This window comes from Antedon mediterranea, chromosome 6 (genome assembly GCF_964355755.1).
Source record: "Antedon mediterranea chromosome 6, ecAntMedi1.1, whole genome shotgun sequence".
Lineage (NCBI taxonomy): Eukaryota > Metazoa > Echinodermata > Crinoidea > Comatulida > Antedonidae > Antedon > Antedon mediterranea.
In genome coordinates this window covers 23,636,332-23,649,393 of record NC_092675.1, presented here as the reverse complement: position 1 = coordinate 23,649,393, position 13,062 = coordinate 23,636,332, and the positions used below count along the sequence as shown (strand labels likewise).

The 13,062-nt window shown below is 32.9% G+C and overlaps 1 protein-coding gene across 2 annotated transcripts; it reads right to left on the bottom strand.

Annotated features, from left to right (window-relative positions):
• Window positions 1-197: 197 nt before the first annotated feature.
• On the bottom strand, window positions 198-6,516 carry LOC140050903 (XK-related protein 6-like). 2 transcript variants are annotated; one of them, XM_072095899.1, is made up of 5 exons: window positions 6,198-6,516; window positions 5,178-5,611; window positions 4,122-4,306; window positions 1,038-1,343; window positions 596-823 (listed from the first exon to the last, which is right to left on the bottom strand). In XM_072095899.1, the coding sequence occupies exons 2-5, from the start codon at window positions 5,597-5,599 to the stop codon at window positions 738-740; spliced, it is 999 nt and encodes a 332-aa protein (XP_071952000.1). In that variant the 5' UTR covers window positions 5,600-5,611; window positions 6,198-6,516; the 3' UTR covers window positions 596-737. The 2 variants fall into 2 exon arrangements, with proteins under 2 accessions (XP_071951999.1, XP_071952000.1); XM_072095898.1 differs by having other exon boundaries at window positions 198-1,343; window positions 6,198-6,512.
• Between the last annotated feature and the right edge of the window lie 6,546 nt (window positions 6,517-13,062).

Sequence of the window (13,062 nt, the reverse complement as noted above, 5' to 3'; positions counted from 1 at the left end):
TTTTCTATGCAATCGTATTGTTGTTTAATACTTGCATAAATATTTAAATTTACATAACTACAAGTTGACAATTAAAATGTTTTTGAATTAAAATGGAAGAAATGTTGAATAAAAGTTAAAACTTATTAATAATTATTTGCCATGATTTCAAATGTGCTGATAATTACTTTATCTTCTTGTTATTAAATAAAGGGTACAAAAATAATATATGATATTTGTATTATTGCTTGCAGCATCCACTCTGTACAGAATTACACATACTACCGAGATATTTATATTTGAGCAGCACTGTACTCATATAGTATTCGAATTTAATTCAACATAACCTCAAACTTTTACATCCCTTTGTAAAATCAAAACCCATTTAATAATGTACATACTGCATGCCCTCCCCAAACAGCAGCAATGGGAAATAATAAAACAGTATGTTTTCGATTCTATTGATTTCAAACTTGTTATATACGCAGTGGATTGAAAAAAAAAAAATTACCGGTATCCTTCTAAGTGTACTTGTTTGTACCATCATTATAGCCTTGTTTCTGGTGCCTTTGTATCATTGATGTACATACCAATCTCCCAATATAAGTACCTTCGACCTTTAGCAGAGAATAAGTTGCCTTCATCTACCGATTTTTCCGCAGATTTCTTCTCAATGCTCGACTCATCGAGTCTAGAGTTGCTTCCCTCTTGGCTTGCCCTTTCAACGTCATTCTCGTTAGAATGTTCCGATTCAGACTTTAATACTTGGCCGCAATCTGGTTCATCCTCCTCAACTTCTGCCCCCTTTCCACACATCCTAATACTCTGGTTTGGATGTAGACATCTATAGTAAAAAAGCATCACAACAATGCCAAAGAAAAACCCTCCCCAAACAAAAATCAATGCTGGCAGACCGTACATTAATTTTTTACCGCCATTGTAGTACCACAAAGCAAACATTATTGAATTTTCTATAAACATAATAATATAAAAAGATAACATTCTAAATCTGGTTTGGCCCTCTTTCATGTTGAAGTAAGAGAATAAATATATTATACCTATTACAGTATCAAACAAAATTTCCTCGAATCGAGTTGGACAGAAATCAGTTTTCTGATGTATAAGCCACACTGTCATGTACACCCAATGTACGCCGACTACGATAAAAACGCCCCATCCGTATTCAGATGCAAATAAACCGAGTGAGATTACACGAGATGCCACGACAAATAACCTCCATATGATACGTACTGTCAATGCAATGTATCCCACGTTTTGTTTGTCACTTCGGGCTTCACGTAGAGCTTTGTGATACGCTTCTAAAGCCCATGCTAAAGAAGCTAATGATACACATGCTGATGTAGCTGCAAATGAAATTATATAATTATAAATAAATAATGTTTTTTGTTTTTATTTACATTAATTTCAAAACATTTCATATATTATAAATAGATGATTTTTGAGAATATTGTTTAACAGTTAAACACATCTCAGGAATGAAAACAATGTAATAATAATAATGAATGCATGCAGTTAAATATACACGTATTATAATGTAATATATTAGCATTCCCCAAGTAAATGCAGAAAGGGTGAGTTGAATTGTAACACTTAACAGTAAGTGTACACCTTTGCCTCTGGAATAGGCTCTGTCCAATAGAAGACAAACTCTTATTATGAATTGAGTTTTTTTTTTTTTTTTTTGACATACAGTATTGTAGTTGGACATTGACAATGACAATAACTAGTCCCTACAGTATCGGGGCCTGAAATTTGACAATATCAATTCCTTAATATAGTTTGGACATACTATAATCTTATATTGATGTTGCAAAAACTCAATTTATTGTAACACCAGAGATACTGTACAGATAGATATACAGTAGTGTATTTTTACGACAAATTAGCTTAATTATTAATAATTAATTTGATATAATTAAAATTACAAATAGTGGAGTTAATGTACTGTAAACATGATTTGATGATGGGAGTCATACATTGATGAATCTTCTCATAGAAGAGTCTACTCTCTTTAGACAATTAACCTACACTCCAATGTGTGATAAACCCCCCTAAAAAAGAGAAGTTGAGTCCTCCTCAATGTAAGCAAGTTTATTGTTACATGTAACAGTATCAATAATTTAAAATGAACAGCAGTGAAAATATTGTAAAATGGAAAGCTTCAAATGGAGAAAAGAAATATAATTACCATAGCAGAGATAATTGCAAAGTTGCAAATATTATTCTTGTATTTTGTAATAAGTTATGTTGGATGTTCCCTTTAATTTACACTGTGAATAGAGACAGTGATTGCCAAGTGTGAAGGGTTTAAAAAAGTCATAAATTAATTTATGATCAGAGAATTTTTCAGTACAGAACATGCCATTGTTTTAATGTACACTCATACCATTACCAATAATAGCAATTATTATACAGTAAATTTTAATGCATTAAAGATGTATTGTCCCCCAAAAACACGAAAAATGAATAATACAATTTTAGTCAAAGTGGATAACTATTATGTAATGTTACTGTACATTAAAATGGCATATTCATCAAAAAGTTTGTTAAGAATTATATTTTAAGTATACACAGTTTCAACAATTAGTTATTACTACAGTACATTTAATTTAATAGTAATACAGCCTTCAACAAACACAAAATTTGAATAACGACATTTAAAAACACTTGATCATCTGCCAGTCAGACAGCATAGAATTAATTACATCTTTGTAAAGGAACTTTACTATCATCATGAACTGAATAGTCTCAGACAAGAAAGTCCGATATCAATTTCCTCTCAACATTAATTATTCAATGTGTTCTAAAGATGTGTTGAGGAGGCCTCGTGTTCAAGCATTGGATGAATCCTATACACGTAGCTGATGGTCATACAGTACAGTAGAACAATACAATTATCAAGTGAGGTGATAATGAATGCTTCATTACAACTAAACTACAATGTAATCATGTGTATTTTTTCAATAAATACTGTATAACAGTAGCACTTCAGCAGCTTAACAATACTACAATTAAGAATATGAAATCTTGCATTCTTCAATCTACAGTATGAGGGGACTCATAACATTTTGAAAATAATAAATAAGCGATGAATGCTAAAAAATGGGAGTTTCTAATAATTATAAAATAATAATTTCTACTGTAGCTACAGTATCACTGGTCAAAATATACACCATAGCTAATTTGACATTTTACTGTTAATTAGTATTAAAAACAATGTTAATAGTGTATAGTGTTTATCAATGTTAACCCATACCGTATACCATTTAAATTAAATTTAGGATTTTCTATTTCTTTACCCTAATACTTTATGCGAAGCATACGAATTATAATCCCCCTATGATTGATACATAGATACTGTAGCAACACACAAGAATAACATTTTATAGGATCCGACATTAAAAAAAATAAGTGCATTTCTACATGCACAAAATCTTGATCTTTTGTTTAAGAATTGCAGTAAATCTGCAGTTTCATTGTCAATGTGAAACAATCTATTTATATAAGTCTATTTTTAGATTTTATATCATGTCATTAAAGCAAGTCAATGATAGCAGCAGAAAATAAAAATCTCTTTTCAATTATGTAGAAACACCATTAGAAATATGTAATTGTAAATTACAGAGTCCTTTTAATTTCAACCATACTGTACATTATTGCGGTTTGAAAGTGTGTATAAATGTGTATTAAAGTAAAATAATTGTGACAGCAACGGATCCAGAATTTTGAAATAGGGAGGGGAGAGGAGATGGGGTAGGGGTTCGTGCTAAGAATGGTGAAATTAAGTGCTGACCTAAACTATCTCTGCACTGTTGGCAGGGGGACTGGGACGGCTGCCCTTCCCCTATCACCCCCAGGTTCAGCTATGACAAACGACTAAACAGTTCTACATTTAGGAGAATTATAATGATTTTGTGTATATTAATTTCACCGAAATGCTTAATGTTCAATTTTGTTTTCTTACTTATTGTGTTTCTTTGAAGAGAATGTGTGTTGAATTTACATGACTTTCTCGTAATGAAAAGTTTTGATATTGTCTTTCTTTAAAGAGAATGTGTGTTAAATTTACATGACTTTTTCGTAATGACAATGAATTTTATTAAGAATATTTGTTTACTCACTTGTTAGCCAGCCTTGATCTTTGACTTTCACCATAATGTAAAGTTGGAGGACAAGTTGAGGTGCGGACTCTGTATATGCTTCAATTAATCGAAGCATTGTCACGTCACGATATTCATACACCATGTTACGATAATATTTCTGATTCAAACGGCTCTTAAAACCATAACGTAATGTTCGAATATACCTGCAATAAACAAATGGTTTGATAAATATACTAAAATCCTTCAATTTAGCTCTCACAAGATTAGATACCAAGGGAATTAGTTACCCGTATGATATCAAGTAGAATTTAAAGGGAAAAAAATAGGGAAAAACATTTCAATCTTGTGAAATCAATATAGGTTTCTGGTTAATCTCAAACTCACTCATCATCACATTATTTGCACATTCAACGATTTGGCTTAGCATAGTAAAGTTTGGTTCCCACTTGGACGCACTGCTTGGACGCACTGCTTGGACGCACTGCTTGGACGTACTGCTTGGACGCACTGCTTGGACGTACTGCTTGGACGTACTGTATGCAATGCAATTAAAATGACCAAGCACCTGTAATGGATCATCCAATGTCACTGATGGCTAAATTGCTGCATTATGTATTATTTGTGTACTAAAGGTGTATTCTACATTACTGTATATCCTTACATTGTGTACTAGAGGTGTAAGTCAGTATGTCATTCATTCATTCATACACATTTATTCAGTTATGTGACAATAATATCTAGAGCCCGCACTAAAGCAATAGCTTGTCTCATGAGGGCCCCTACAATACAAATATGCAAAATACATAAAGAAATACTGTACTGTATAAAACAGTAAACAATAAAATAAGTCAAAAAAAGAGATCAAATATTGAGCACAACAAAAGTAAGTTGTTTAAATGGCCAACGTTTTACAGATATTTTAAAAGTAATTATTTTAAAGTTTTATTTTTATCAGGGAGATCATTCCATAATTTAGGTCCAGCTATTGAAACAAAAATTGATTTCTAGTTAATCTTGTAAAAGGAACATATGTCATTCTCAAATTATATTAAGGAATTATAACAGTTATTGTACCTATTGACAGCTCCAAGTTGAAGTACATGAGTAAGAAGCCAACTGGTCCATTCCCAGAGTTTACTTGCAAAGCTAGAATGACGGGCTTGCGTCTGTTCTGATGTTTGAATTGGAGTTTCTCGACTCCTCTGATCATCCGTAACAAACCAACGAAGACTTAAATATTGCAATGTTAATGATGGAAAAATTACAAAGAAAAACGTTAAACCACACCACCAATAGTGTTGTTCTTTCAGATATTTGAATCCTACTAATACATCTGTTACGAGATCGGCTATATACGTCCACATACCCCCAAATATAAAGAGGGCATCAAATCTTGTGAATTTTAAGTTGTCCATATTTTTAACAATTTTAACCGGGGTTTTATGATTACTGTCTGAGGAAGCGTTTCCATTGCATTGTGAAAAATTAGTCGCCATATTGAGGTTTACCTGTAGAAATTGAAAATAAATTCTTTATTAGAAACTTTGGGAGAAATATAAAATGTCTGTTCTTGTGCTGGAAAATCGCTACAGAACAGGCCTAGTATACACAAATTATAAACATTTTTTTGGGATATGGCTTTGTGATGTATTCAATGGTCGTTTAGAAAGTCTCCAGTTGAAAATTGACCACATCATGGAATTCTTGATGCTACATACAGTATTCCACATACATTCGCACTTCAATCTCTCGACTCGAGCTTAATCCAATGTAACAAACATTCACCCACACTGCTGCCACAAGTCCAAAACAAATGAAGCAGACACGCACTGACACTGACAGCCATGCTATTTACTCAGATTTGCCTTAGTAGGCTTATTAGGAATTAAATTAATTATAATACTTCCTGCTACTACTAGCCTAGCCTAGACCCTGGCCCCTACTACTAGTACTAGGCCTAGACTAGGCTATAGTACACTAATTATAATAGAAGGTCTAACCCTATGTTTAAGTAGGCCTAGTATTAGTAGCATGTGCTAGGCCTATGCCTAGCTAGTTAGGATGGATAGGCACAACAGTTATCAATTTACTTACCCCCGACAGACTAGCCTAGCTAGCTGAGATAGGCTAGAGAGAGGCCTAAAGGCTAGGCCTAGCCTAGTCAAAGAAATTAAAATATAACGAAAATTAAAAGAAAGTTGTGTTCAATTGTTATAAAACCATGATGCATTCTTTCACATCATTTTTTAATTTTCAGCAGAAAGCACACTCCCCTTTGCATGTACACAGGAATAACGTAGGCGAAGCCTAGCATCATAGGCCTACAAAAACAAAGGATTTTTCCTGAAGTGAACCTCCACCACCAAGAGAAGAAGATTGAAGGATCGAAGGCTCGATGACGATTGAAAGAGATCAAAAACGCAAGCGCCCTCAAGTTTCATGCTAGCTTCTTGAAAGACACTCGCCCTGAAAAAATAATTTGTAGGTGGCCATCAAGGGCCTAAATATTAATTTTGTATTCGATGCAATTTTTATTCACTTTGATTTGACCAAAAATTGCATTGAATAAAAAATATTTACCTAAAAAACTGTAATTCAAAGCAAAAAAAAATAGCCAAATTGGCTACCAGTTAATGAGTCGTTGGCTGAATTTAAAGCTGTAGGCTTAAAAACATGAAAAATGAAGATTACAAAAAAAAATGGTAGGCCATTTCGGAGTTTTAGGCCTAATTAAGTTAATCACTTCCGTGATAAAAAAATAATGGTTTCAAACAAAATAAATAGAAAAATGAATGTCCGTCCCCAAAAAACATACAAATTAAGATTAATAAAAATCAGATTTTGATCAGGCCATTTTAGTTTTAATCAATTAATCAATTTTGTAGAAAAAATCACTTTTATTCAAAAACGACCAAACGGTTAAAATCAACCAAAAACCAATTAGCAGCCAATTTGACAATTTGTTTGCTTTATTACAGTTTTTTCAGGTACAGTATATAAATTTGTTTTCTGATCCCATTTTCGGTCAAAGTAAATTATTATGTATGATTCAGCAACAAAATATTTTTTAGGGGACAATTCAACAAAATTGACTTCCAGTAAACTTGACTATGAAATTTGCTTTAAATTCAGTGGGGTTTTTTTTTAGGTAAAATATTTTTTTCATCCAATTTTTTGTCAAAGTAAACTATGTGACATTGAAATGTCATATTCAACAAAAACATTTAACAAAAACATTTTTTCATGAGGACAATACATCTTTTTATCTGTTTATTTTGTCATTTATGAGAAAAAGACAAGACATTTTTTTTAAACATTAGGCCTAATAATAAAACAAAACGAATTTCCAGATCACCGTCGCCAGAAAAAAATATAAACGTCCGAGTCCTTTTCTTTAAAGCGGTTCTCGTCTAGAGACAATAAACTGTGGGGTTGTTTCATGTCAAGTAACAGGGCCATCCATAACACACGAATGTCACAGTCACAATTCCAGAAGAATGTGTATTGGTAGAAAAGGGTCTCAGTCGGTAGACAAGTAACTGTAGAACATGAAGGTTTTTTCTTAAATTTACCGTATGATAATCATCAGTTGATTCTTTTTAGTTACCGTAATCTCTGTTTGAATTATTAAAACAAACATAAATTTGCAATTGTATTTGTTAAACACCCATATCTATCTCTGTTTCTGTGATTTTTTAATACCTGCCAAAGTTGCCCCAAACCGCAGGGTAACCCCATGTACGTAAATAAAATAAATTTTTTTTTATTCAAATAGTTGGCCAATGATTGGTAAAATAAGAGAAAAATTTCCTAAATGGTATTGATAGCTAGAAGTTACATTGGAAAAAACCCCCAAAAAACTACCAATGTTATCCCATTTGACGGTAATCTCTGTTTTTACGACATGTTTTAAATTATTTGTTAAAAACCTTGAAATAAATAATAATTTAAATTTAATCTACAATGGAATATGAATATGAATGTGCTTTCATGAACTAATAGTTATTATTGATTAGTCTACCACAATTATCATTATTGAAAAAATTTCTTAATCAATTTATAGTAGTAAGCATTGCATTATAGCTAAAATAGCAATTACATTTAGTTTAAAATGCACAAGAAATCCTAATAAAAATCAGCAATTACCGATATTGATGTAAACAATAAGTAAGAACGTATGTGCATTATTATATAGCTGTGTTATTGATTTTTTATGTAATATTATAGTATGCCTGGTGTGATTGCATTTTGGCATTTCTTGTAGTATTTGATCCATTGCAGCCATCTTTTCAATAAAGTTTTTGATTATTAGCTTTAATGTGATGTCAGCCCATCGAAAAGGTTTTCGGGGGATATTTAGTTTAACTAAAAACTTGAGACATGAGACAGAATCTCCATCCACCTAAGAACAAAATATCAGAACACAAGCACACGTTCTTTTTGGTGTGGTGTGGTTTGGCTTGTCACCTAAAGGGATCACATGACATTTATCTATTCGTGATATTGATGTTTCAATGAGAATAATTTACCTTTAGAGTAAATAACATTAAACCATTAGGCAATAATTATATCGAACAATGGTAATAATGTAGATAGGAACATAATGTTACTAAACAGTAACTTTCATCTTTAACCAATACGCTTACTGCAGATATTGATTTCTTATATTATTATATTAACTCTACCAAAATACCTGTGTGTGTTTCATAAGTGAATCAGTTTTCAAATCTCCTAAGTCCGAACAAGAGATAAAACTATTCGCCACCATTATGAATTGTATCAGTCTCATCATTTCAATATTAACACTGTTTAGTGATAATTCGATGGCAACTTCTCATCTCTACAAAACATTTCCGCAACGTAAACTTCTGGGTTGGAGTTACGAAATTGTTAACATCAATCGTATGGGTTGCTTGTTGGCTTGTTCAAGAAAGGTCTACTGCTGGTCGGTTAATTACAGTAAACGTGATCGCTTGTGTAAAATAAACAGAGAAGTACAAGACAAAGCAGGTAAAGAAAATTTTCAGCAAGACAATTCATTCGAATACATAGAAAAGGTAACTGAATTTGAATTCATATTTTTTAACTTAAGGTCTAATATTATTATTATTATTTAACGGTAACTTTCTAACTGATTCTAAGTTTTGCGTAAATGTAAAAACAAATCCTCTCAGTTCTTTTGTTTGTAAAATTCAGTTAAATGTTCCGGCCCTCTGTGATAATGACTAGAATTATGATCATGTCTACCAGAACATTTTACAGTATTTTGTTTCATGTTATTTATTGTGGTATTGAAATTAATTAAGAATAATTCTCCATATCAGTTTGCTCATTACGATCGTTCTTTATGTACAAAGACAATATTTATTTAATATTTGTAGGTGTTGGATCAAAGTTTCAAAAATTGTGAGTATATTTCAATTTGGTTTACACATTACCACAAAAACCTACAAAGAATCAAACACGCAAACACGCACTGTAGTTATGGTTCAATTAATCAAGGCAATTGACTATGATGACGGCGGTGATGGCAATGATGATGTTCAACTATACAATAATTTAATTCATTATTCAACTGAAAGTTGAAGTGGAGTTTGAGTTGTAGCTTAGTGAGGGATATATTGCTCCTCCCTTCCCTTCACCGACCTGATTAAAATTATTTAGCAAATTTCTTCCATCATTTCCCACGTGGTTACTTCTTGTTGGTTAGAAACATGCAGACATGACTGTTATTGTTGTTATCGAAAGACAAGTCATAGTCTTCATTACAGAGCATTTGTATTTAACTCAGTTCTTAGTGATAAATGGAAAATTGTATCGAAACTAATTCAATTGTATAGGCCCTATAAGAATACTGTCTCAATTACGCAAATCATCAACAAGTTGAGATATCAAGGAACAATATCAAATTAAATCTTTCAATTGAACAATATCAAAGGGCACACAGCACCAATTCCCCCTCTAATTGATTTAGTGCCGTCAGATAGATTTCCTTGTAAAATGTATGTTTACGATTTTTAGATTTAAATTTCTTGTGCCAATATACATGCCATCAGGCAGTACAATATGGCAGCACATTATTTTATAGATATATTATGTTCGAATTTGGCCCATTAAACCTTAAACACACATTTATTCAAAAAGACTTTTGCAGCCTGTTGCAGTCTCAATTGCACATTATCATTCGGATTATAAAAATTGGTTGGAAAAGAAAGATGTTTTTTTATTGTAATATATGACGATTTTACTTTTTCTTAATTTATTTTAATTGTAACCAATAGTTTGACTTATTATTTATCAAATTTATGACATGTTTCTTAGCAGCCATAGAGTGACATGTGGTAAATGTGTTGAGGTTGTACTTTGTCTTCTTCAGATGATACCCATTATATGTCAACGTATTCCACGTACGAAGTAGCCTCCGGCAAATGTACTACTAACTTAGGTTCTCTGGCATCATATGAGCAACTTTACAATGCTTACCAACCTCGTATGGAAAACTGTACTGAGGGCTGGCTCATAAGTGGCGAGATTGCATTCACCGAAATTTCTGGAGACAAATGTACATTACATTCACCCGAACGACGCAGTAATGTTTTTCCAGACAAACCATATCAGAGTGGATATTATTGTTACAGAGGAGATAATCTACCTTCAGTTGATTATATACCAACAAATCAGCGAATCATAAGGCTAACAAGTTTTAACTCAGATAAACTGAACGCTTATGAATCTGAGACTAGGTGCCGTGCCAACTTCGGTGGTAGGCTAGCGACTCCTTTTGAAGTTTTGGCGGAGGTTTACTGATTGGTATAAACAGCACATTGCAATCAAAGGTTATTGCATCTGAACTGAACATTGAAATGTTATGGGTCTCTATCACATGTCACAACAAATCGCATCTGTTATGCCTTGTGTACAGACCCCCAGACTCAACTGTTTCTTATTGGGATCAATTTGAATTTGCACTAGCTAGCCAAGAACATTCATTCCATAAATATGAATCGGTTGTCGTTTTGGGCGACTTTAATATCAATTGGCCAAATGCACCACATAAATTCATCGACGTGTTAAACATGTATGGTTTCGATCAATTAGTAAACCAAAATACCCGACCTTCCACAAACGCTAATGATGGCTCACAGATAGATCTCGTGTTCTCAAACACGGGATCCTCAGTAAGAAATATAAGCGTCGTTGACAATCCAGTCGAGAGCGACCACCATGCAATTGAATTTGATATCGATTGTCGTCTCTATTTACCAACTACATCCACAATACGCTCATTTATTAAGTGGAACAGCGGTGACTTCCATCATCTAAATAATCTCTTGCATTTGGCACCTTGGAGTATGTTCCTTAACGAAAATGACGTAAACGCTTCATGGAGTGGCTTCATGGACATTATTGATGCCGCAGTTCGCGATAGTTTCCCGAGGGTCAAAAGCAGAGCACGTAAACAGAGCAGTCCATGGATAACTAAGGATATTAAACGTATGATTCAGAAGAAAAAGAAACTTTTTAAAAAATCTAGACGCTCTGGCATACAAGAACACTGGGATGCTCACAAGAAATGGCGAAACAAAGTTCACTATGCCATCAGGAAATCATATAAGGATTATGTAAACAATCTATTCAGATCCGCTGACAATAAAAAACGTTTTTTTGCGTTTGTGAAAGACAAACGTTCATCTTCTTTACCCAGTAAATTTATTAATCCAACGAATAACTCTTATTACTCCAACATTGAAGACATTGTAAACGGTTTTAATCGATATTTTACTTCTATTTTTAATGATGTTAACGTTCATTTTAATTTTAACGAACCTCCCCCCTGTTCTCTTAAATTCCCTGTACTTGCTGATATTTCATTTAGTCCGAATGATATAATTAACACCATATCTACATTTCGGTCTAATTCCGCTCCTGGACCAGACTTAATATCAGTCAAATTACTCAAGCCGATATCGCATTCAATTGCCTATCCCCTTTGGTTGCTGTATCGTACTTCTCTTAATACTGGTACTGTGCCCAATGATTGGAAATGTGTAAATACTATTCCAGTTCATAAATCTGGCGATAAGGCAGCGATAACTAATTATAGACCAGTGGCCCTTTCCTCATTGGTGTGTAAAATTTTAGAGAAGATTATCGTAAATAACATTAATAACTTTACGTATGACAACGGTTTACTTAACCCTAATCAACATGGTTTTGTCAAACATAAATCTTGCGTAACTCAACTCAATAATGTTACCTATCACTGGTCAAAAATTCTTGACAAACGTGAGCCAGCAATTATTGATACTCTGTTTTTAGACATGAGCAAAGCATTTGATAAAATGCCATTCGACATCTTATTAACAAAAATTGCTGTAAATTTTAATATTCAAGGTAATATCTGGAAATGGATATCTTCATACTTGACTGACAGGAATCAGAAAGTTTGTTTCAGGGGGGCTACTTCTTCCGTACTTCCAGTCACATCGGGTATACCTCAGGGCAGTTGTCTTGGTCCAATTTTATTCAATATGTTTGTGAACGATGTTAATCATAATGTTTCTTCTGAATGTTTTCTTTTTGCAGATGATATAATACTATATAGACACAGACAAAATGCCAACGATATTGTTAATTTGCAAAATGATATAAATATTTTATCTAATTGGGCTGATAAGAATCAAATGAAATTCAATGTCAACAAAACTAAATTAATGCATATCACCAGAAAGCGTAACTTTGTTAAGCCGTTGTACTTTCTTAATGGTGAGACAATTGCGGTGGTTGATAGCCATAAACATTTAGGAGTACATATCGATTCTAAACTGAATTGGAATGTTCAAATTGATAATCTAATATCTAAAGCTAATCGAATGTTAGGCTTTATTTTTTCTGTAGCCGGAAATTGCTCTCCAGACGCGATTTCGTGTCTGTACAAAACTTTGGTGCTACCTATTCT